Raw genomic sequence first — 24,043 nt, 5'->3', positions numbered from 1 at the left:
TGAAATGGAGAGACTAACAAAGCTTCACATTGAGGAAGATTTGAAGAAAACAAGTGAACTACATCTCATTTGTTGTAGTTTTAAAAGAGATCAACTTAAATTTAAGTCAGTTGTCACTGAAAATTGGCTTAAAAGATGCTTAAAAAACTTTGAAACACATGTCATGTTAAAGTTAATTATATATCAATTTGTTTAAAATGTGTTTTTAGTCAGTGAAAACGGATTTAAAAGTGTCTCACTATTGTGTAAGAACATTTTAAACCAGTTGTGAGACCGACATAAATACCCGTTATAACCAGCTTAATATGTTGTATTTTTTTTTTCCAATAAGTGATTGTAAAATTACCTAAAATGTGATCAAACAATGTCTTAGACTAGGATGAGAATAATACGATTGAATTCTCGTTTATATTTATACAACTTGATTTATTTTGATTTAGTTTTAATCTCTATTCTTATTTTTTTTTTCTTTGTTAATTATTATTGAATTGAATTTAGGAATACTTCACCATTAAGCGATAAGTACTAGTATACTAGTAATAACCAAAACCGATATCTTTAGCCATGAGTAAAATAATCATAAAAACATGACAATATGAAGGTATCATGTGACTCAAGCAATGTCTGAAACGTGGAAAGATTATCCACAACATTTAGTTTAAGAGTGATTTTAATCACTTATAAAGAAAGTGGAAGGAAATATTCAATAAAGCATAATTGGTTTGTAACTTGTAAGATTCCATCGAAAAGTGCTTTCATCACCATGCTCAAGTCAACAACTACTTTTAGTCTTCTACCACACAAAGAACCTATAGTGTTCAAATTGGAAATGCTTATAGAAAGTGTGTTGAAAAGAAAGGGTCTAATGTAAGAAAATAATAATATTGAAATTTGAATAGAGTGAGTGGATTGCTTTTTGAGAGTGAAAAAATTGAACTTTAGGGGGAATTGGAAAATGTAGTTTGTCACTAGTAAACCATTTGTGGATATTGTAATTGGACTAAAATATTTTTTTAGAATTCAACCCACAAAGAAGTTTTTTCTTAGAAAATGCTTAGTGTTTGTATGCGTCAGATAAGATATAATAATATTTCACAAATTTTTTACAAATAACACCTAATAGGTCCATAGAAACTTCCTCATATTTACAAATTTTCTTTTTGTCTATTATGTAACATTGTTCAAATGACACTTTGCAAAGCTACATAGAAACTTCCTTATTTTAACAAAAAATAAAAATGTCTCCATGATGCTTTCCAATTCAACTTTTGTTTCAATTATGATGTGATTTCTCTATCACACAAAATTTCCTTCAAGTAAATGGCAAATGTTTTGTTTCAATTAGATAGTTGTTTTGCCTTCTACTTGTATACAAGATTTGAACATGTGTTACAATGCATGTGTGCCATTGCCAAAGTGTCACTTTCCTCAAACATAATAATTATGTTTTTGGGGTAAACAATCAACTCTGCATACATAAATAGCTAACAATGCTAGCTGTACTCCTCCAAAAATAATATGCTAACTGCATGCAAAAGTGGAACTAGAAATACTTTGCATTATCATTAGTGAGTTTATTCTTCCATAACTATCTATTATTTGATACCTTTTTAATTAGAAGAGCCTAAAAAATCTTGTTTGTGTATGTCATAAATTCATTTTACTTTTTATTACAGAACTAAATTGTGCAAAAAATAAAATAAATGAAATAGACACGAATATATACATGCATGCTTAATTTTACATTGAAATTTTAATTTACTCATACATATATGTGTATTCTCATTTTGTCAAAAAAAATCATTGTGTATTCTCATCATTAACCTAAGTGGTATATTTGCTAAAATAAACTTAATTATTGGTATATCTTTTGTAACTTTTTGGCTTGTTTGATTGTTAGGATAAAATAGAGATGAATATGATAAGATAGTTGAATAAGAAGATGATAGAGTAAATATATGATAACATTATATTAGTATATATTGTGTTTGAGATGAACCAAATAATAGTATAACAAATATAGATTAGATAAAATGACAAACTACTTATTTGACAGATTTATATATAATGTTTCATTGTTTTGTTAATTTCAACTATTTTTTATAATTTTAAATATGATTTTTAAAGTTTAGTTTTCATTTTAAATTATTTTATAATTTATTATATTTTTATAATTTAAAATTTTCAAATTAAAAAATAAATCATAATGTTTTTAAATAATTTTTTTACCCAAATTAATTTTGTTTATAATTTTAATATTAAACTTTAGAATTTAACCTAATTTAACTTTTTTGTTTATTTTATTTTATGACTTTTCAACTTATAATACTATTATTTTTGTTCTTTATTTTGAATATTTTGATATTTTAATATATTTTAAATTACTTTTTCAAGGGTAAATATGAAGAAAAAAATCTTATCATATTTTATTAGATTCTAACTTGGTCCTTCCATGAGAAAACTTACATTAGAAAGACATGATAATTAGATAGAGTGGCGTGATTTACTTATTTTATGTTACTAACAAACGCACCAAACACTAAATTAAGACTAAGACAAAGTAAGATTGTTTGTTGTTTTTTGTTTATGTTATGTAGACTATTAAATTAGGGTTAAAAATTCTCTCTATTTCTCTCTTTTATTTTAAGACTAATCCATTTTTTAAAAGAAATGGAGAAGTCTATTACTATAACTTTTTATTTATAAAATCAACAAACGATTAATTTATGTCATGTGTTAGAAAAAGGAAGTTAAGATTTGCTCTATTTCCCACTTTCTCAATTTTTTTTCATTATTAAAGTTTTGGAACTATAAAATATAGAAATGTAATATTTGGTGGACTCAAATATTTTATACACCCAAAAGAACTTCAAAGTTATAGTAACAGAGAAGAGAAAATTGAGAGAATCAGAACTCCTAAAAAAGTGTACAAATATACACATAAAACTAATAATAATAGAAGAAATTTTAACTCATCAAATTACCCTTTTAAATACAATTAGATCCAAATTTAGTGGGTACCCGTAAAAAAAAATCTATAATGAGTAGGATAAAAATCTACATAATTGGATATGAGACACGGGGACAGATAATTACCCGCAAAATTAAGTGGGTATGGGTGATGGTACGAGTACTATAATACCATCTCGTCCCGCACTTATATAAATATATTATTTATTTATTTATATATTTATTATATTAGTATTTAGTTTAATTAATTATTTTCTTTTATGTTTTAACATCTATTAATATCATTAAAGAGTATGTTTTGCTACTGTAAAAATGTTTTACACTGATATTTTACGAAAATTCACTATTGTATCATATCACCTTATATTTTTTATGGTTATTTTAAAATTAATTATGTGTCATAGAGATAAGATGTTCTTTCATTAAATGTTAATATAAAATTATTTTACATTAACGGTTTATGATTATTGCACTAAAAAATTCTATTGATATTTTTTTTTAACAAACACAATAAACTAAATTAAATTCGCTAGTTTTCATATTATTATACTCTACAATAAATTTGAAAATTATCAAGTGAATGATTCATGACATGTGGTAGTAATAGTAAGAAAAAACATATTAGAATATTAAAATTAAAATTTAGGTTGGATTCCCTCGAAAAGAAAATTTTGAATTTGATATTTGACATATTTCACTCTCAAACATACTATCCATTAATTAATATTTATGTTGATTTTATTTTATATAAAATATTAAGTTTAATTAAAAATGTATATAATTAAAAAATTATAACCACGAATGATTTTTATAAGTAATTATAATAAAAATTAAATATTATTAATAATATTTATCTCGACTTTGAAGTTAAAGAAAGGAGGAATAGTCATGAAACCAATAATGCTATTGCCTAAAAATTGGCTGTTCACGGGTTAATTTCCATATTTTTTAAACTTTTTTTGGTACAGTTTTGTTGTTTTACCATTTTTTTAATAGTATTTTACTCCTTTTGTAAAAATTGTATTTTGTTAATATTATGAAAAAATAATACCGAACTCAATGTGTTTAAATATAAAATATTAAATCACATTAAATATCTGGATTATAAAATTAATTGAAGGATTAAATCTTAATTCAATTTGTAAATATCGATATTATTATATTAAACGTGGTATTTATCATTTTTTATATAAAAAAAACTCAATGAAAAGAGATACATATGAATTTTTTTGTAAATACTCAATTAATCATATGATTTTCTATCTCTTGGACTGAGACACAATTTTTTCATTAGTTTTTATATAAAAAATTGTTAAAAGAGGATCGAAATAGTTAATAGGGTTACAATGAGTATATATATAAAAGAATAAAATTGTCTAGAATTGTCTAAAATACCCTTACTACTAATATATAATAATATTATCTAACAAAAATATATCAGAAAATTAATGCATATTGTATGTCCTCTTTTTACTCCCAAAAACATGTATTATATTTTTTTTATACAATAATTTGTATTTTTCTTAATATATAAATAATTACGAAGATGAATCACACAAGTGGTGGATATTTGGGTCACTTAATTATTTGTTTAGGATTTAATTTTTGGATTAAGCTATGGAAAAATATGTTAAAAAAATCCTTTAACTGAATCCCAGGTATGTAAATTTTTTTTTTAAAGTTATCCAAGTGAGTTGTCTCGCAATTGCTTGTGCAAAATATATTTGATTTTAAAAAATGAAATACGAAGATGTTCCTACGAATGCTGAATGCCTCAAATCTATCATCCAACTCTACCAAGATGTTTCTGTCCGATTCATTAATCTTGAAAAATCAGAGATCTCCTTTAATCAAAATATGTCTATTGACTGACAAAACAAACTCATAAGATAGACACCCTTTAAAATAGTGGAGACTCCTTCAAATTACCTAGGATTACCATCTTTCGTTGGAATATCCAACACGCAGGTTTTTTATTTTATTCAAGATCGTGTTTGGAATAAGCTTAAATATGGTGGAATGAGATATTCATTTCCTCTACAGGAATGGAGGTGTTAATTAAGTATGTCGTTCAACTCATTCCTACAGGAATGTGGTATTACCAAGTGCAACGTGGAAGATCACTAATTTTCTTAACATGGATGTAGCTGAAGCTATAGGATTCCGACTAGCAATTGAGTTTGGGATTCATCATGTCATTGTAGATAATGAATCCCTCAATGTTGCAAAGCTATTAACACCCCATCTTTCAATAGATTTTATGTGAGTTTTATTATCATTGATTGTTATAATTTTCTTGTTTTATTTTATTTGTATAATATAGCTCTTGTAAATAGATCTTTTAATAATTCTACCCACATTTTAGTCAAGTCTCTTTTATCTCTAGAAGATACTATTTGGGTTGACGAATGTCCACCTTTTATTTGTACTTTTATTGCGGCTGATTTAACTAACTAATGAGTTAAAAATAAACTTGTGTATTTCTTTTTATTATAAAAATATTTCTATAAATAATATTTTTTAATATAAAATTGTGTTTAAATACATATGTTTTTTTCTCTCTCTCAAAATACAATAGTAAATTGAATTAATAGTTTAGCTTGAATTTGATATTGAGGAATTAAAGAAAAAAATATTATTGATGTCAGAGAAAAAATTATTTAATCGAATATTATTCACTCAATTTAATCCAAATGTCAATATTAGGAAATAATAATTATGAATGAGATTTTAATTTGAATAATATAATATATTTGGAGATTGGAGATAATTAAATTTGATATGTAGTACCAAAAAAAATGATTTAAATTTGGTATATTATGATTTTTTTTATCGCAACCTTTAAATTGGGTAAAACCACAAAAACGAGAAAACTGAAAGAAATTCATGCAATTTTATTTCATCCAAGTGGCCTAATTTAATATGAATTAACTAATAAAATTTATTAAAAGTAAATTAAATAAAAAAAATCAAAAGTTATAGAAAATTAAGATACATAGGGATTTTTTTAAAAAAGAATCACGTGCTTAAAATCAATTCAAATACTAAATAGTAAATAGTATTATCACCTCAAATCAAATCAAAACTTTCCTTTTAAACATCGAAGTGAATATTTTAAAAAGTAACGTAGAAAAGCGACAAACAATAATGTCTAATAAAAAAAGGAAAACCATAAAAAAAATGCAGCAGACTTACAAAAATTCTCTAAAAATATAGATTTTTTTTGACAGATCAAATATACAGAATATATTGATTTAAAGAAAATTTAAAATTACAATTAAATAATAATAATTGTTATTTATTTTTACCTATTATTATTTTTATTCTGTTCTACAAAATCGCAATTTGGTGTCACTGGTTTTCCGTTTCCATTAGAGGAGAGACAGTCTCTGCCGCCACTGTTCTATGCTCCTCCACCATCATAACCATCATCATCATCATCATCACCATCATCACCATCATCACCGTCAACATCATCATCATCACCATCACCATCACCATCATCGTTATCACCATCACTTTCATATTCTCCACACAACAACAATACCTAGGGTTTCCAAAACACCATTCTCCATCGAATGATTGATCTCTAAGGGTTTCCGATTTGGATGGCATTGGGGGATTTAATGGCATCACGTTTTTCCCATTCAACTGTACTCGTCGTTCCGAATCACCACGACGATTCCACTGCTACTGCTTTTTCCTCATCCGCTTCCGCTTCCGCCGCCGCCATAAACGATGATAACGATTTCGCTTCAGTTCCTCACCGCCGTGATTCCGAATTCGCCGCCGCAAGTAGTAGTAGTACCGCCGCTTATGCTAATGCCGCCACTACCATGGCGTATCTACCACAGACGGTTTTGTTTAATGAACTCCGTCACGATGCATTTGAACTTGACCTTCCCGCTGGTCCCTCCGATAGTGGTCTTGTCTCGAAATGGCGACCCAAGGATAGAGTATGCTCTTCGCTTTCGATTAATATACCATGTATTTGTTTTGATTCGTTTGTTTATAGAAATTTGTTCTTCCTTTTTTCTGCATTTTTATGTGGTCAATTGGCGATTTAACATTTTCTTGTTGTGTGAGTGTTAATTAGTGTCATAGAAATTTGGAAACTTTGAAAAATATGCCATTTAGGTCTAATTCCTGCCAATGTGAAATAGAAATAGTGTTAAGCTTGAAGGTTTTATGGAAGAAGGGTTTGGATCGACTAATGTAAATGAATAAAATAAGAGAGTGAGTTTTGTCCTAGCCATGATTTTTGAAGTTGGTAGATGTATTTTATTGAGTAGGATTTTGAGCCACTGAATTTTTATGAATGGTTATCAACTTCTCACTTTACTTGTCTAACCCAGTTGAAAATGGATAAATTATGCTGGAATTTCTTGACTGAAGTAGTGATTTCTGAAATGTGGCTGGGAAAATGTTATTTACATTTACTGCTTTTGAGTGATAGGCCTTTTATAAGTCTCAGTAGCTTCTACTAGGAGGTGGTCTGTCACATGAATGGCGGTCGCTAGTTCCTTATGTTAGCAATTAGGTGGAAATTGGTTGACAAAAGATGATTCTGTCTAAAAAAAGTAGATGAATGCAGAAAATTGTAGTATATAGGTTTTATTTGTAAGTAGTGTTACTTTAAGATTCCAATCCAATATATTAACTACTAAAATAAAAAAATTGAAATATGCAAGCCGCGTCCACTGAATTCAATTGTATCAACTGGGAATTTGGGCTTACAGTTCATGTTTCCAATGATCTATATTCTTTCTTGTTCTTCAATTTTTTACAAATATTGCAATTGCTTGTTATTTGCAAAAATAAATTGAGGCTCCTTCAACACAAACATCTGATCAGGACCAACACGTGGATGGTTTAAGTGGTGAGGGAGTTGGTAACCTTAAGCTAGTGGTCCAGGATTAGAACATTGACTCTTGTGTATGGAGAAAACATTCGGAGAATCTACCTTGTGTACCCAACATATTCCCCGTTGAAGATTAGTCAGTGTTAAATGGAAGATGATTCTTCGTAACTATAACATGGCTAAAAATACATCTAATTAGGTGGTAATTGAATGTTCCAGAGGCATGTGTTTAACGGATATTGCACACTAACGTTTGCAATTTTCTGAAATGTATTCTTTATTATCCTTATGGAGACTTGTGAAGCAAAAAAGAGATTCTCTTGAATGAAACATTATAATTGTTGCCATGTTTGTAATTGCATAACAAATCTGAACTGTGCCAAATCACTAGTGGTTTTTATAATTACAGTGTCTAGCACCATTGTTTTCATTTGAAGTGTCCATTTTTTCCATGAAAATTTATAATTTATGCGTTTGAAAGATGCTTATATATTTAAGACGCGTGTTTTGATGTAACCCCTAATTTTGTGGTGCAGATGAAGACAGGATGCGTAGCTCTAGCATTATGTTTAAACATTAGTGTTGATCCACCGGATGTAATAAAGATATCCCCTTGTGCCAGAATGGAGTGCTGGATAGGTCTCTTGTTAACTTTCTGATCTCATTTGTTTTTGAAATTTTTCTTTTCCATTGTTTGTACTCTAAGTTACTTCCTATTTTTGTCACTTATTCACGTTCAGTTTATGTTTCGAAACAGCTTCTGACTTCCTAATAATTGTGTACACAATTTTTTGGTCCTTATATAATTACTTGATTTTACAAGCTGCAAAAGCAGATAAATCCAAATGAAGTGTAAATGAATTGTCTGATGGTAAAGCATATAACTGCTTCTGTTTTGTTCTTATTTCTGATGGTTGGACTCTCTGATTCACCCTTTTCCATGTTTTATCCAAAAACAATTCACTCTATGCTTTTTGACTCTCAACTTGACGGTTTTGAGTTAGTTGCAGCTTTTTTATCAAGAATCAAGAAATGTAAATAGATGTTTAATTAAAACCTTTGTAATATGTAGTGTTGTCAAATAGTCGCTATAGCGGCACTGTGGCACTATAGCATAGCAGAAATTGAACAAATTGCTATTGCTCTGCAATACGTTATTTAGTATAAAGTGTTGCCAAATAGCCGCTATAGCACTATAGCGTAGCCGAATTTCAACTAATTGCTATTTTCTGCAATCTGCAATTAACAACACTGGTAGTTTGTTAAAACTCTGCACAGTTACAACTATGGTTATGGCACAAACAACCTTTGATGCTTTGCTTTCTCAATGCTCCAGATCCTTTAAGTATGCAACCACAAAAGGCATTAGAGTTAATTGGGAAATCGTTGACCAGTCAGTACGAAAGATGGCAACCAAAGGTGGGGAATGTTTACCTTGCCAACCTCATCTGCATATGAGCTTTTTAAATTGATTTTTAGCTGACCTAGTAGCTATTGTTTGCAGGCACGCTATAAGTGTCAACTTGATCCAACATTGGATGAGGTGAAAAAGCTTTGTACTACATGTCGTAAATATACAAAGTCAGAAAGAGTTTTGTTCCATTACAATGGGCATGGTGTGCCTAGGCCAACTCCTAATGGTGAAATTTGGGTCTTCAATAAGGTCAATTTTCTTCCTTCTTAGCTCTTAAACCAAGATAGTTATCCAATAAGTAAATTGTCACTTTGTTCCTGGTGGCAATGTTTAACCAGTAGATAGGGATCTTGCTTCATATTTGAGCTTCTTAGATATTACCCATATGGTCTTCCTATCTTCTCCAAAATATACTGTATTCATTAGAGACTCAAAAGATGAAAATAGGTGGATGGAAAAAAGGAGTGATATAAGCAGGTGAAATCTTTGGAAAGAAGGAAATATAGTGACAAGTATGGGATGAGAACGGGTGAGAAAGCAATTTTGCTATTTTTGTCCAAGAAAATGAATATATTTTATGTAATCAGTGTACTTGTTATGCCATTTATTCTGCTTAGATATTTTCACAGCAAGCATAATTAAGATGGGGTGGCAGAGATAAGATAATCAGAAAAACTAGGATTGGGAAATAACTGAAATCTTAATCTTATAATTTAAAAATACAATAACAATAATAATACAATAATAATCTTAAACAATGCCCGTAGGACACTCATTAGCATTTCCTTAATAATAATAATAATAATCTATATATAAAAGTAGGATAGTGTCCTAGAGAAATTTCCCGCCAAAATTGGTAATGGCATTTATGTAATTTTATCCAGATTATTATTACTTACACTCTACTCTTTGCTGCATGTATCGCAAAAAGGTTCAAATCTCAAATGAGGTAATGATTGTTTGTCCACATATGACATATCCAAACAATATCTTACAACTTTGAAATTATTTACTGACATTAAATTTTGGGTTAAATATGGTTTTAGTTCCTATAAAATTTCAACATTTCAATTTTAGTCCCGTATAAAATAAAAATACAATTTTTAGTCCCTACAAAATTATCCATCAAGTAGATTTAGTCTCTTAAAATGAAATATGATTAATTGTCTTTCAACTTTAAAATTTTGAATGATTTTTGCAAGCATGTTTAGAACTTAATAAAAAATTCTTCCACAAATTTACAATTTTGTAACTTGGGATAAATTAAATATTAATTTTTATATGTAAAAAACTAAAGGAAAAAGAAGCAAAATATGGACGTAAAAAATTGAATTTTGAGCTATTTTTTGTGGAGAAACTTTTTATATTGTTGTAAACATAAAAAAGTTTATTTAAAAATATATGTTGACTTAACAACAAAGACTAAAACTACATGCATGATAATTTTGTAGGGATTAAAAGTTGTATTTTAATTTTACAGTATTAAAATTGAAATGTTCAATTTTATAGAGACTAAAAACATATGTCAACCTTAAATTTTTAATGTCTACAGACATTATTCACTTATGCATATCTTTTTTTTTTTTTGATGAAACTTATGCCTTTGTTCGCTACTTAAATTCTTTCTCTCCATACAAAAGTTTATACTGTCAATTTGCCATGTTATTCTCTCATTGTTATTTCAAATCTCATGATACCCTTTATAATCACCAAATTAATGACTCATTTTTCCAATACAAAAGTTTGTATTGTCCTATTATTTTCTCATTTTATTTCCGCAACACTTTCGGTAAAATCACACAAATTTGAACAAATAATTATAGAGGCTTGACAGTTCATATCATTCCCCCCATATAAAAGTTTGTATTGTCATATCATTCTCTCATCGCACCACATGACATCATTTAAAACAACCTACATAAATTAATAACTTATTCTCCAAAAATAGAATTGCAATTTTTTTTATATAAGTCTAATTGTGGTGCACTGACAAATGTAAAAGGCTCTTTTCACTGTCATCCAATAACATTGTAATTTGTATGATTCTGCCACATCATTTACTTAATAAAATAACCTAAAAATTCTAATTTTTCTCCGTTACCATTGCTGTCTCATCCGAAATTTTTGTTCACCATCTCTAGTGTTTTTCTCCAACTCTGAACAGCAACATATCTTTTTTGCACACTGCACAGAAACAACTTGTTCCTGCATTGCATTATTCGTATTCCATCTCACAAATGCCCATGTGTAAGAATAAAGGGGCTGTCCCACTACATATTGACGATTATGGTACTGAGACGAGTTTTCTTTCTTTCAATTTTAAGCTCTTCTAATGAATTTTAAGTGCACCATCTTGATGGTGCTGCTATATAACTTTTGAAGTAGACTCGTTGGTGACTGAAGAGAAAAAAGAAAAGTGAAACGGGCTATGTGCAGAGTTAGAGATGAAATAAAAGAGATTTGAAAATACAGAGATGAAGAATTAACTAACAACGACCAATAAGAGAATAGAGACTCAAGGAAACTGGAACTGTCGAGATTGAAATTAGAGATACAGAATGGTAGAGTAGAGAGAGGCAATGTGGAATGACTTCAAGCCGATGATATAGGGGACGTGAGAAAATAGAGTTGTATGATTGAGTTATTATCCAATTAGAAATAAGTCATTTTTATTTAGTTAAAATACATTAAACTGGCATGGCAGAATGATACAATATTAGTGGATGACTGTGTAAAGAGCCTTTACACTGTGCACCACAATTAAACTCTTTAGATATATATCCAATTTTTTCATAACAATGTTTTAACTATTTCAAAAATTATATTCTTTAATATACAATTTTTATTTTATTTATTGTAAATTGTGCGTACTACATAGTACATACCATGAAACTGTAGGTATGTTATTAGGAACCATTATCAAATAGTATTGATTGTTGAATATATAATAATGTCTGTATATATATATATACACACACACACACACCAATACACACACATATACATATTATGCTTCAATTATAATTCTTCTTTTGGTTGTTAGTCTTTTTAATTACTTTCTTCTTTCATACATAAATTATCTATGATTCACTTATGCATCACACTGGTACACAATCTACTTATTACGATGATAATAAAGCTAAATTTGATAATATCTATTTATCAGAGAATCCTCAATATTATAACTCTCCAACTACTGGACCATAAATTTCAAATGTGTCTCTAGTTACTATATCATAGTGATAAAGAGCATTGTCATATTCTTATTCTCTTTCTTCATGATATTATGCTCAGAGCTATACACAGTATATCCCCTTACCAATCAGCGAACTCGATTCCTGGCTGAAGACCCCATCAATTTATGTTTTTGATTGCTCTGCGGCTGGTTTGATTGTGAATTCCTTCATTGAGGTATTCATTCAAAATCTTGCCTATTGAATGCTACGTAAGCCAACTTCAAATGTATGGATTCTGATTGTGTTGTCATTTTTTTTCATATTTGGACTACGAAATTTCTTGGTGGACTTGTTATTGATTAGCTTCACGAATGGAGTGCTGCTAACTCTTCCGGATCCCCAAGGGATTGCATTATGCTTGCAGCATGTGAAGCACATGAGACTTTGCCCCAGAGTGTAGAATTCCCAGCTGATGTATTTACAGCCTGTCTTACAACACCTATAAAGATGGCATTGCGATGGTGAATATTCTCCCATTAATTCTTGCTTAGTATTTTCCTATAAAATTAGTATTTTCCATGTATATAATTAGGATTGTTACATGATTGACTTTGGCCAGATTTAGTCCCTTTTTAAAGAGATTCTCCTTATACAACTTTGTATTTATAAATACATACAAGCTGAGAGCTAATATCTCAAGCTATTTCATTATTGAACCTTCTTCAGTCTTGAGATGGTTCCAAATTTAGTCGGCCGGAGAATAAGTTCTAAATCTTGGCCTTTAAGTCTCAAAACCCTAGTTGTCTTGTTGCGAGCCCAAATCTGACAGCCCTAGGTACTGCAAAATCCATACCATAAGTTTTGCTGGTGTCAAATCAGTCTCTCCCCAACCCCCCCCCCCAACCAATCACCATCTTATGCACCGTCGCTTGCAGGCATATCTTCTGCCTACAGACTTGCTGTATGTGAATCCCACATGTCGCTTTCCAGATGTGGCAATGTCACCACTGGTCTCGTTCTACTTGCCGGCCTCCTCCCTTCCTGTTTTGACCCTGTTTGGTCATTGAGTCCCACTGCTTCCAGCGTTGTACCTCTGTTTTGGTGTTGTTTGTCCGTACTGTTTGGGTTGTCACTGATACGTTTTTCTGGGTTCTCTTTGTTACCCAAGTTCTGTCCAAGATGAGTTCAATATCAGTTTTGTCTCAGAATGACAACAACAAATATGAATCCTGTAGTTAGAGCTTTTTGTCCTATGTTTTCTCCAACCATCCCTCTATAATGTCGGTGATAATTATTTAAATTAGTCGGTTGCTAGTCTGGATCTTCTACTTTTGTTTCAAATTTTTCAAGACATGGGGGTGGCCGAGGTGGTTGTCATCAGGCTACTTACTGTAAGCATTTTGGTAATTCCCAATTATACAATGTGACTCGGTCAGTGATTAGAAAAGAGTTTGAAGTTATCTGATGAAGAGTACAAGGGTTAATATTGGTATTTTATAGTTTGTCTCAATCAACGTGTTTAGTGTATCTCCTTTTTACTGTTTCATGTCATAAACATCATGGAAGGTTTAGTGTATCTCCTTTTTTTGGGGGTAAAATAATGCTTCATGCACGGACTTTCAAATAAGGCATGCTTTTGTAATGTGAGTGGGCATTATTTTACCCAATCTGTAATCTTTGCATGTTACCCGGAGCAATTCCTTCCTAACCTCTTATTACCTTTATCAAGTGGCATTTAATGAAGACTGGTTGGTTGTATACATCATTGTTGTTTATCACATTTTTTATAATTTGATATATTATAATTTGTGTGCACCAAAGTATTATTTTTGTGTGTTAACTTATCGTAGCTGGATTTATTTAGTGGTGATAGAAAAATATCACTGTAATATTGATGGTCTTTACTACGATGTTAATTAATGTTTAACTCCGCTTTCTCATTACTAATTGTCATTTTATTAATCATGGACTTTTGAATCGTGTTGGCGTTTATTTCATCAGTAATCGGTGATTTTCTTATGTACTTCATCTCTAGGTTTTGTACTCGGTCATTACTTCGCGATTCGTTTGATTATTCGCTTATAGACAAGATCCCTGGCCGTCCAAATGACCGAAAGACACTTCTGGGTGAATTGAATTGGATTTTTACAGCAGTAACTGATACAATTGCCTGGAATGTTCTTCCTCACGGTAGGTTTCAACCCTCATAGTTCCTCCTTCTTAAATTTCCATGGTGTATTTTCAACCCAGTTATTTTGGTCTCGTTTATATTATATTGATATTGACCTTGTCCTGCAGATCTTTTTCAGAGACTGTTCAGACAGGACTTGCTTGTTGCAAGTTTGTTTCGAAATTTCCTGCTTGCTGAGCGAATTATGCGTTCTGCAAATTGTACTCCCGTCTCTCATCCAACGTTACCACCAACCCATCAACATCATATGTGGTATTGTTGGTGATTATTGTTATGATTATGATATTATGTGCCGATAAACTTTATCATCGTCATATGTTTTTAATTCATGCTGCAGGGATGCGTGGGACATGGCTGCCGAGCTCTGCCTTTCTCAACTTCCTAAATTAGTTGAGGATCCTAATGCAGAATTTCAGGTAGATGCTTTTTTTATGCATCTGATGTAAAGCTTTTTTCTGAAATTGTATTTTAAATATAGAAAGTTGGGTCTGGTATACTGGTTTTACAAGGAGCAACAGCATTTGCAAATTTAGCAAGTTTTGACCTTATCTGACAAAGTATATGCTGTTCTCTTTCAGCCTAGTACATTTTTCACTGAGCAGTTAACTGCATTTGAAGTTTGGCTTGACCATGGTTCTGAGCATAAGAAACCACCAGAACAGTTGCCTATAGTTCTTCAGGTACATCATATCTTAGTCTTTGTTATCCTTGGAACCATTGCATTGGTTTCTTATACCCTTGTGTTATGTAGGTTACCATTTCTCTATTTGGTTTTTGTATTTGATTTAAGTTATTGTTTGCAATTTAGTTAATGATCATTATCATTCTTCTGAAGGAAGTTTGATGATATGTATTTATTGTGAACATCTTCTCTTTAGCTATATGTCTAGATTCCGAAGTAGTAATGCAAGCTATGTTGTCAATCCTGACACAATCCCGGTGCGGTGGAGGGGATGATTGCGACGCCAACGACCGGGAAAACGCTTTTCACGGTAGTGGCGCTGCCGGCCGCGTATCGTGCTATTCTAACCCCGACCCACTATCGGACCTGCTCTAGGGCTTTTTAAAAAACGCAAGCTTTTTTATTATTTATTCCTTTATTTTTTATTCTTCATTAAGGGTATCTGGGTCATTTTTCTCACCCACTTAAGCCCTTACTCTTTACTATTATAAACTCACGAAGGGGTTGGTTCATCACCGTGAAAAAGAAACCGTTTTTGTTCTTCCTCTGTTTCGTTCTTTCTCCGCCGCCATCGTTCTTGCTCTGCCATTTTCGTTATTTTCTTGCTCCGTTCAACATCGTTTTGTTCCGTTCTTGCTCTGTGCAGCATCGTACATCGTTATGTTCTTGCCGTGGTTTTTTTGTTCTTTCTGTTACTCTGTTTTGTCTACTTTGTTTCTTTTTCCCTGTTCTCTGTTTTGTTGATTCCGATTACTATTAGAACTTGATTTTGATGTTGGATTTTGGTTATTAAGTATGATTACCCCTTTAATTTTGTCTATTTTGCTATTTTTTAAATATTTTTGTATACTGTTTGTATTTCATGTTTATTTACTGTTTTTTGGCCTTCGCAATATACTTACTGTTTATATACTGTATTTTGCCATTGTTAATTCGTTATAGTATGTTTAGTTTGTATTTTATGTTTAGTAATTTTTCTACATTTTCTATCTACAGTTAAATCTCTTTTTTATCCTGACTCTCAACTTTTTGTTATGCACTTCTCTCTCACTTTCTTTATCCTTTTTTGCAATATATTTTAAGTTTCTGGCAATAATGTTTGGCATTTGTTGATATACTTGCTTGCATTCATAAGTAGCACTGCTCCTATTTCAGGTTTTACTTAGTCAATGCCATCGATTTCGTGCCTTAGTACTACTTGGAAGATTCCTTGATATGGGTCCATGGGCTGTGGATCTGGTAATTTCATTCATAATTGATCAAATTTTGTTGCAGTTATTTTTACTTGTTATGTTATCATGGCTTGATACTGAGTTTCTTATATATAGGCATTATCTGTTGGAATCTTCCCCTATGTTCTGAAGCTGTTGCAAACAACCACACCAGAACTACGTCAGATTCTTGTATTCATATGGACAAAAATTCTTGCACTTGATAAGGTAATTTTGGAGGATATCAGTTTTTCCTTAAATAGAATGTCAATTCTTAATTCCGTAATTTTTTGCAGAACATGTGTCTGCTGTGCAGCGCTTAGCTCTGACATTTCAGTAGACAAGTGTTTTGTTTAATACATAAATCATGTTGAAATTTCTGATTTGACTACAGATAATGTTTCTTGTACTGTAGTCATTATTGGAGTATATAAACAGATTTTTCCCGTCAGATGTAGTTCTGAACAAGCTGAGAAAAGTAAAAAATAGAAAATAGAAAAAAGAGGGAAATAAATTGTTCATTAACCCATTAAAAAATCTTTATGAGAAACTTTCACTTGGCAGTTGATTATATAATTTATTTTTTTGATTGAGTATTCCAAAACTTCATATTTTGTCTATATGTATTTCCTTTTTTATATTTTTTTTTCTAATTTGATTTTGAAACTCTCCATGTCACGTATCTACCGGGTTGCAGTCATGTCAGGTTGATCTAGTGAAGGACGGAGGTCATATCTATTTTATGAAGTTTCTTGATAGCTTGGAAGCCTACCCAGAGCAACGTGCAATGGCTGCATTTGTTTTGGCTGTGATTGTGGATGGTCATAAAAGAGGCCAAGAAGCTTGTATTGAATCTGGTTTGAGCCATGTCTGCTTAAAGCACCTTCAGAGTTCATCTCCTAATGATTCACAAACTGAGCCCCTTTTCCTTCAGTGGCTTTGCCTGTGTCTTGGGAAATTGTGGGAAGAGTTCACAGAGGGGCAGACAATTGGTTTGCAGGGACATGCAACTTCTATATTGGCTCCTCTACTGTCTGAACCCCAGCCAGAGGTTTGCTACCCTACGCATTGGTTCTATTTCTGGTTTCCAGATGATTACAGTTGTGGTATATTAAATAAACGATTGAGCCATGTACTTTGTTATTCCTCAGGTTAGGGCATCTGCCGTTTTTGCACTGGGTACCCTTGTCGATGTCGGATTTGATTCATGTAGAAGTGTTGGGGGAGATGAAGAATGTGATGATGATGACAAGTTTAGGGCTGAAGTTAGTATAGTTAAGAGTTTGTTGAGTGTTGCTTCAGACGGGAGTCCATTGGTGAGGGCAGAGGTAGCAGTTGGTATGTGATTAAGCATCTGAATGTTTATATTTATTTTCAATTGTTTTTGTGAGAAGATGCTTATCATTATGGTTAGATAGAAAATAGTGGTACTGTTTGTTTATTGGTTATTTTTTTAATAGATTTATCCTTAGAAATTCTTAATTATCTGCGAACGAGTTCCTAATAGCTAGTTATATCTGAAAATATGGTTAAATTTGCAGTTAAATCCTTCACATGCACTCGCATTTGTTAATGTATATGTATGTATGTATGTATGTTTATGTCTCTGTGTGGTGTTTTATTGTTTTCTCTAATTTGTTTATCGTGTGACAGCCAATTGTTTTGTTGGATGGTTGGTTTGTACATCTTTGTAGACATCTTAATTTTGTCCTTATAGTATTTTATATGGGCTGGATCTGTAAGATGACTGTCTAAAATGTATTTTCTTTCAACTGTCAGCTCTAGCACGCTTTGCTTTTGGCCACAACAAGCACCTGAAATCAATTGCTGCTGCATATTGGAAGCCTCAGACTAATTCTTTGATGAACTCCTTACCTTCATTGGCTAATATTAAAGATTCGGGTGGTGGATATCCTAAGCAGAGCCAACACATGGCTCATGGTAATATTGTTTCACCTCAAATTGGCCCTCTAAGGGTTGGGAATGACAATTCTAAAGTAATTCGAGATGGGCGGGTCTCTTCTAGCAGTCCTCTCGCTAGTTCTGGAATCATGCATGGATCCCCATTGTCTGACAATTCATCTCATCATTCTGATTCTGGAATACTGAATGATGGTTTCAGCAATGGAGTGGTTAACAACATTGGGCCGAAGCCTTTGGACAGTGCATTGTATTCACAGTGTGTACTTGCTATGTGTACTTTGGCAAAAGATCCATCTCCGCGGATTGGGAACCTTGGTCGTCGGGTACTGTCCATAATAGGTATTGAACAAGTGGTAGCAAAACCATCAAAGCCTTCTGGTGTTCGGACTACTGAAGCTACCGTTTCTCCTACCCTCGCTCGCTCGTCTTCTTGGTTTGATATGAATGGCGGTAGGTCTCGCTCTTATTTATTTGATTTAATTGTTAACCTTTCAGATTCTGTTTGGTAATATATATCTCTTTGCATCAATTTTTTATTTGTTGATTCCTGCGGCGATGTTATTGGATTTAATTTTATTATTGCATGCTGCTCTGGCAGGACACTTTCCACTGACGTTCAGAACTCCTCCAGTTAGTCCTCCTCGCCCAAGTTATATAACTGGAATGCGTAGAGTATGTTCGTTGGAGTTTAGGCCTCACCTGATGACGTCCCCAGACACTGGATTAGCTGACCCACTTTTAGGATCTGGGGGAGCTTCTGGGACTTCTGATCCCAGTTTTCTTCCTCAATCAATTATATATAATTGGAGTTGTGGGCACTTCTCCAAACCACTTTTAACTGCTGCAGATGATAGCGAAGAAGTATTAGCTAGAAGAGAAGAGAGGGAAAAATTTGCATTGGAGCACATAGTGAAATGCCAGCACTCTGGTTTGTATTTCACTTTTTTTAAACTCAATTAACCAAATTCTGTAAGATGTCCAGTTGAGAACTTCATGTATTTTATTATGTCAGCTGTTAGTAGGTTAACAAATCCAATTGCCAAATGGGACATAAAGGGTACACAAACAGCATTGCTGCAACCTTTCTCTCCTATAGTGATAGCTGCTGATGAGAATGAACGTATCAGGTATGAACAGTTCGTCTATATTATTGTTAGTTTAGTGGATACTGGTATGAAGCTAACATGGCTTTAGGCATGGAGCATAAGGGGACTTTGTGTGTTCGTTGTAAATGTTAGGACAATAAATAATAATAATAAATTTAAAGTCCAAAAAGTGAGCTGTAACAATTTGGTGAGGGCTATAAATTTCCAAATCTTGTTCGACTTCAGGGTTGATAGAACTCAGAAAGATTCTCAGATGTAGAGGCATAGGAAATTAAACAACCATCATTCTTAATTTTTCTAGACAAGTAAGAATTGTGTCTGGACTAGATCAGAATATATTTCTGGTTTTGATGAATTGATTTCTGTTAGTATGTATTGTATCATATTGAATTCTGTTGTTGACTACTTTGGAGTTTTGCACAGGATATGGAACCACGAACAGGCAACACTACTTAATAGTTTTGATAATCATGATTTTCCTGACAAAGGAATTTCTAAGCTCTGCTTGGTGAATGAGCTTGACGATAGCTTGCTTCTTGCTGCTTCATGTAATCTCATCTACTGTTTAGTACTATTTTTTTTTATGAGAGAATCCATTCTTAAATTGTCAGAATATTAAATAATGGGGATCTTGCAGCTGACGGAAACATTCGGATTTGGAAAGACTATACTCTGAAAGGGAAGCAGAAGCTCGTCACTGCATTCTCTTCAATTCATGGTCAAAAACCTGGTGTAAGGAGTCAGAATGCAGTTGTTGATTGGCAACAGCAATGTGGTTATCTGGTATATGGTTCTTTGAATATGATTTGGAATAGGGGATACCTCCCTCTTCGCTACTAATGTCTTATAATAGAACTCTGATTCTTCCCTCACGCCTTGATGTTAATGATTTTTTATGGTATTGTTTCATGTTACTCCAACACATTTACCAGTATGCATCTGGTGAGATATCCTCAATAATGCTGTGGGATCTTGATAAAGAGCAGCTTGTTAATACTATACCTTCTTCATCATCGGAGTGCAGTGTCTCAGCGTTGGTAAGCCTCCTCTAAGCTGACAGTTTTATTTGTTGAATATTATGTTTGTTCAAATTAATACTGCCTTGTAGCTAAGCAGAGTTTATTCTTAAGATACATGTAAAAAGTTGTGTTCTGCTTCCATGTATGCAGCTTAGCTACATCTTTTGTTACAGCTCTTAACTGGTGAATCTATTATATATTTTATTAGCCCGATAAGTTTTATGATAATAATACCAAATTGTCTACTGTTACTTAGGAACCTCCCTTCCCCCTCTTTCTTCAAATTTTGTTGATCTTTGGGTTTACCTTCTCCAAAGTTTAATTCTTTGGCTGTGCCTGCTGTCATACTTTGCCCTTGCTAATATTAGGATGTTTTGGGTGAAAGTTACCCATACTGACCCTCAATTCATCTTAGTAAGTCTATAAAGATTGAGGATTTGATGATATGGTTTAAGATTTTCTTCAAAGAAGAAAGAAACTCGGCACATGTTCAATTTCCAGTTAAATGCCCAGAAAACTGAGTTGCCCGTATCATTTAATTCAATCTGTAACCAGATAATTGACATAAAAATTCTTTACAAACAATTATCCCCTCTTTGATTTATCGTCTTTCTTTTGTACTTTAGGCTGCTTCTCAAGTTCATGGCGGACAGTTTGCAGCTGGTTTTATAGACGGGTCTGTAAGACTTTATGATATCAGAACACCTGAAATGTAAGCACTTCAGATGAATTTCTTCCACCGTGATAAAAATTCATCGTTACTTGTTCTCCTTATGCTTTTAATATGGTTTCCTGCACGTCCCCAAGTTTAAGTTCATACTTGAACCACAACGGTCAATCTAATATCTTTAGTTTTATCTAAAGTTTAGAACTTTTAAGGTTCAGTTTAAAAGCCTCCATGTCTCTTAACTTAATGTCATTGTAATGACTAACGACTATTGACAATGATATTTCTTAGGCTCGTATGTGGATTACGGCCACACACACAGAGAGTGGAAAAAGTAGTGGGGATTGGCTTTCAACCTGGGTTAGACCCTGGAAAGGTAAATAAAGCATCTCACTAGATTCATAATTTTATAATATTTGTAGACAATAGCAGAAATCCAGTGACTAATGTATTTGATTTGATGTGGATGATGAAATTATGCAATGCTTTCCTTCAGTTGGTTAGTGCTTCTCAGGCCGGGGATATCCAATTCCTTGATATAAGAAATCATAGCAGCGCCTATCTCACCATTGAAGCTCACAGGGGTTCCCTGACGGCTTTGGCAGTACATAGACACGCTCCAATCATTGCCAGTGGTTCTGCCAAACAACTCATTAAAGTTTTCAGTCTGGAGGGCGATCAATTGGGCACCATTCGTTACTATCCTACTCTAATGGCCCAGAAAATTGGTTCAGTAAGCTGCCTCAATTTCCACCCATATCAATTACTACTTGCTGCTGGTGCTGCAGATGCATGCGTGTGCATCTATGCCGATGACAACACTCAAGCAAGATGAAACTACATTTTTCTCTTGGAAGATTTCATCAGTTGTCCAGCTGAGAAGAGTTTATCAAACATCTCCCAGGAGTGCCACACATATTTATCGCAGTTGGATAAACCTGTGATGATGCTTGAGTCCCTCTCTGCTGTGAATACTTCTGAAAATATTGGTAGGGGTAAATTTTTCTGGCAGTGTATGCAGGTATTCGTTAGCCTCCATAACAGAGGGTTGCATTTGACAGAAAGAAAGAAGCATATTGGAGGCTCCGACAAATAAGGTCATCTTCGTATATGTGTAAATATCATTCTATCTCTAATTATTTTTCATTCCTGTTTTGTGTGCTATTTTCCACCCTTTCTTTATTTGTAAATTTCTTTTATCTGAAAACATAATCTAGTTTGTTGACAGATGTGGATGTTGACTCCTGTAAATGGGGCTTTTTCATTCATGATTGTAGTTTCTGTAGAATTTGGGTACCTTTGTTTTCACCACCATGTAATTAAATTCACAAGTTTGTTCAAGTGTGCAAAATTTCTTCCATCTCAGACTAAATAATCTCAATAAACTAATATAACTAGCTTATAAGCTTTTTAGATTAAATGAGACGTGTTTAGAATACATACATTTTTTCCTAACTTATAGTTATTTTGATAGTCATTTCATGTAGCGTTTGAGTTTATAGTTTTTTATATATTTTTTTATAATTGTATTTTTTTATTTTTATATAAAATATAACTGTTCCACTAATTTATCACTAACTCTCTTTTATATCTTCTTTTTGGTGCTATTACTTCTATATTTTTTTTTTATAGAGCGGTGGTATTACATTTATCATTTCTTGCAAAAGAAAAAACAATCTCTTTTAGAAAACATTTTTATTTATTAAAAATTAAATAACTATACTTTTTTGATTAAATAGTAAATAAATAATTTTGTACTTTTATGTTATTTTGTCATTGCAAAAATTAAATTTATCAAAACACTTTTTTAATCATTAATTTTTCAGTTATAAGCTTTAAATTAGCAACTATAACATACGTTATATGTTAGTTCTCAGATAATTTATAATAATTTATAATTCTGCCAAATAGAGCCTAAGATGTTCAAAAATAAGACGTAGGGATACTCCAAAATCAAAGAGCGGGCATGGCAATTGATTTATGCAGAATATACCTCTAATAATGGTGATGATTAACTATTCACTAAAAAATCTATAAATATGAGCGCCACATTTGTTATACACATAAATAAATAAAAGTATCGGTAAAATGTGATGATGTGTGTTTGGATGCACATTTGTTATACACATAAATAAATATAAGTATCGGTAAAATGTGATGATGTTTGTTTGGATGCACATTTGTTATACACATAAATAAATATAAGTATCAGTAAAATGTGATGATGTTTGTTTGGATGTTGTGTTGAGTTCAAATATGAAAATTTGTAATTATGTGAATTAGTTATAGAGATATTTATCCGTTTTTCTATTAAAAAAAAATAGAAATAAATGTCAAGTTAAAAGAAATTTTTATTATTTTTACATAATTTTTTAATTGTTATGTACAGTCATTTTTTTGAACGATTTTTATTGTTTATTTCACTACTCCACAAAGTTAAGTTCAAATACGAAGTCTTACTCATGTGAGGACAGGATTCATTTGTCATCCAAATAAGGTTATTTAAATAATTAAATAATTCTACAACATATTCATGCGTACAATCGAACTCTATTTTGGTATAATCGCTTATAAGGTAATCGAAAATAAATGTTGACGCTTCTTTCTTTCATCTTAGTGAAATTGGGTATGTGGTAATTGAAATTAATTTTATAAATTGATTGTAATTAAAATTGAATTCAACATAAAATGATTTATATTTAAATATATTTAAGTATAAATAAGTTAAACAATAAATTTTACTGTAAAAATAATTTTTATATTCAAGCTATAATGACTTCAAATTATAATCGATTTCAGAAGTATAATTGGTTTTACTCGATA

The 24,043-nt window shown here is 31.8% G+C and overlaps 1 protein-coding gene across 2 annotated transcripts; it reads left to right on the top strand.

Moving 5' to 3' along the window:
- The first annotated feature begins 6,296 nt into the window (after positions 1 to 6,296).
- LOC101514864 (regulatory-associated protein of TOR 1-like) lies at positions 6,297 to 22,580 on the top strand. 2 transcript variants are annotated; one of them, XM_012713610.3, is made up of 24 exons: positions 6,297 to 6,926; positions 8,368 to 8,470; positions 9,168 to 9,250; positions 9,336 to 9,494; positions 10,177 to 10,194; positions 12,540 to 12,656; positions 12,785 to 12,942; positions 14,457 to 14,611; positions 14,720 to 14,864; positions 14,950 to 15,028; positions 15,191 to 15,292; positions 16,450 to 16,533; positions 16,623 to 16,733; positions 17,203 to 17,556; positions 17,657 to 17,843; positions 18,285 to 18,878; positions 19,027 to 19,356; positions 19,441 to 19,555; positions 19,958 to 20,082; positions 20,172 to 20,317; positions 20,467 to 20,571; positions 21,180 to 21,265; positions 21,512 to 21,596; positions 21,717 to 22,580. In XM_012713610.3, exons 1-24 carry the CDS (start codon positions 6,579 to 6,581, stop codon positions 22,053 to 22,055), a joined length of 4,128 nt encoding a protein of 1,375 aa, XP_012569064.1. In that variant the 5' UTR covers positions 6,297 to 6,578; the 3' UTR covers positions 22,056 to 22,580. The 2 variants fall into 2 exon arrangements, with proteins under 2 accessions (XP_012569064.1, XP_004492528.1); XM_004492471.4 differs by lacking the exon at positions 10,177 to 10,194.
- The last annotated feature ends 1,463 nt before the right edge of the window (positions 22,581 to 24,043 follow it).

This window comes from Cicer arietinum, chromosome 3 (genome assembly GCF_000331145.2).
Source record: "Cicer arietinum cultivar CDC Frontier isolate Library 1 chromosome 3, Cicar.CDCFrontier_v2.0, whole genome shotgun sequence".
NCBI classification, from domain to species: Eukaryota; Viridiplantae; Streptophyta; class Magnoliopsida; order Fabales; family Fabaceae; genus Cicer; species Cicer arietinum.
This window is presented reverse-complemented; position numbering and strand designations above follow the sequence as displayed.

Excerpts from the sequence above, each read along its gene's own strand:
- LOC101514864 (XM_012713610.3), top strand. The coding sequence starts at position 6,579 with ATGGCATTGGGGGATTTAATGGCATCACGTTTTTCCCATTCAACTGTA. Across the intron at positions 15,029-15,190 it reads ATCCTAATGCAGAATTTCAG|CCTAGTACATTTTTCACTGA; the intron begins GTAGATGCTTTT and ends GTTCTCTTTCAG. Across the intron at positions 19,556-19,957 it reads GATGAGAATGAACGTATCAG|GATATGGAACCACGAACAGG; the intron begins GTATGAACAGTT and ends AGTTTTGCACAG.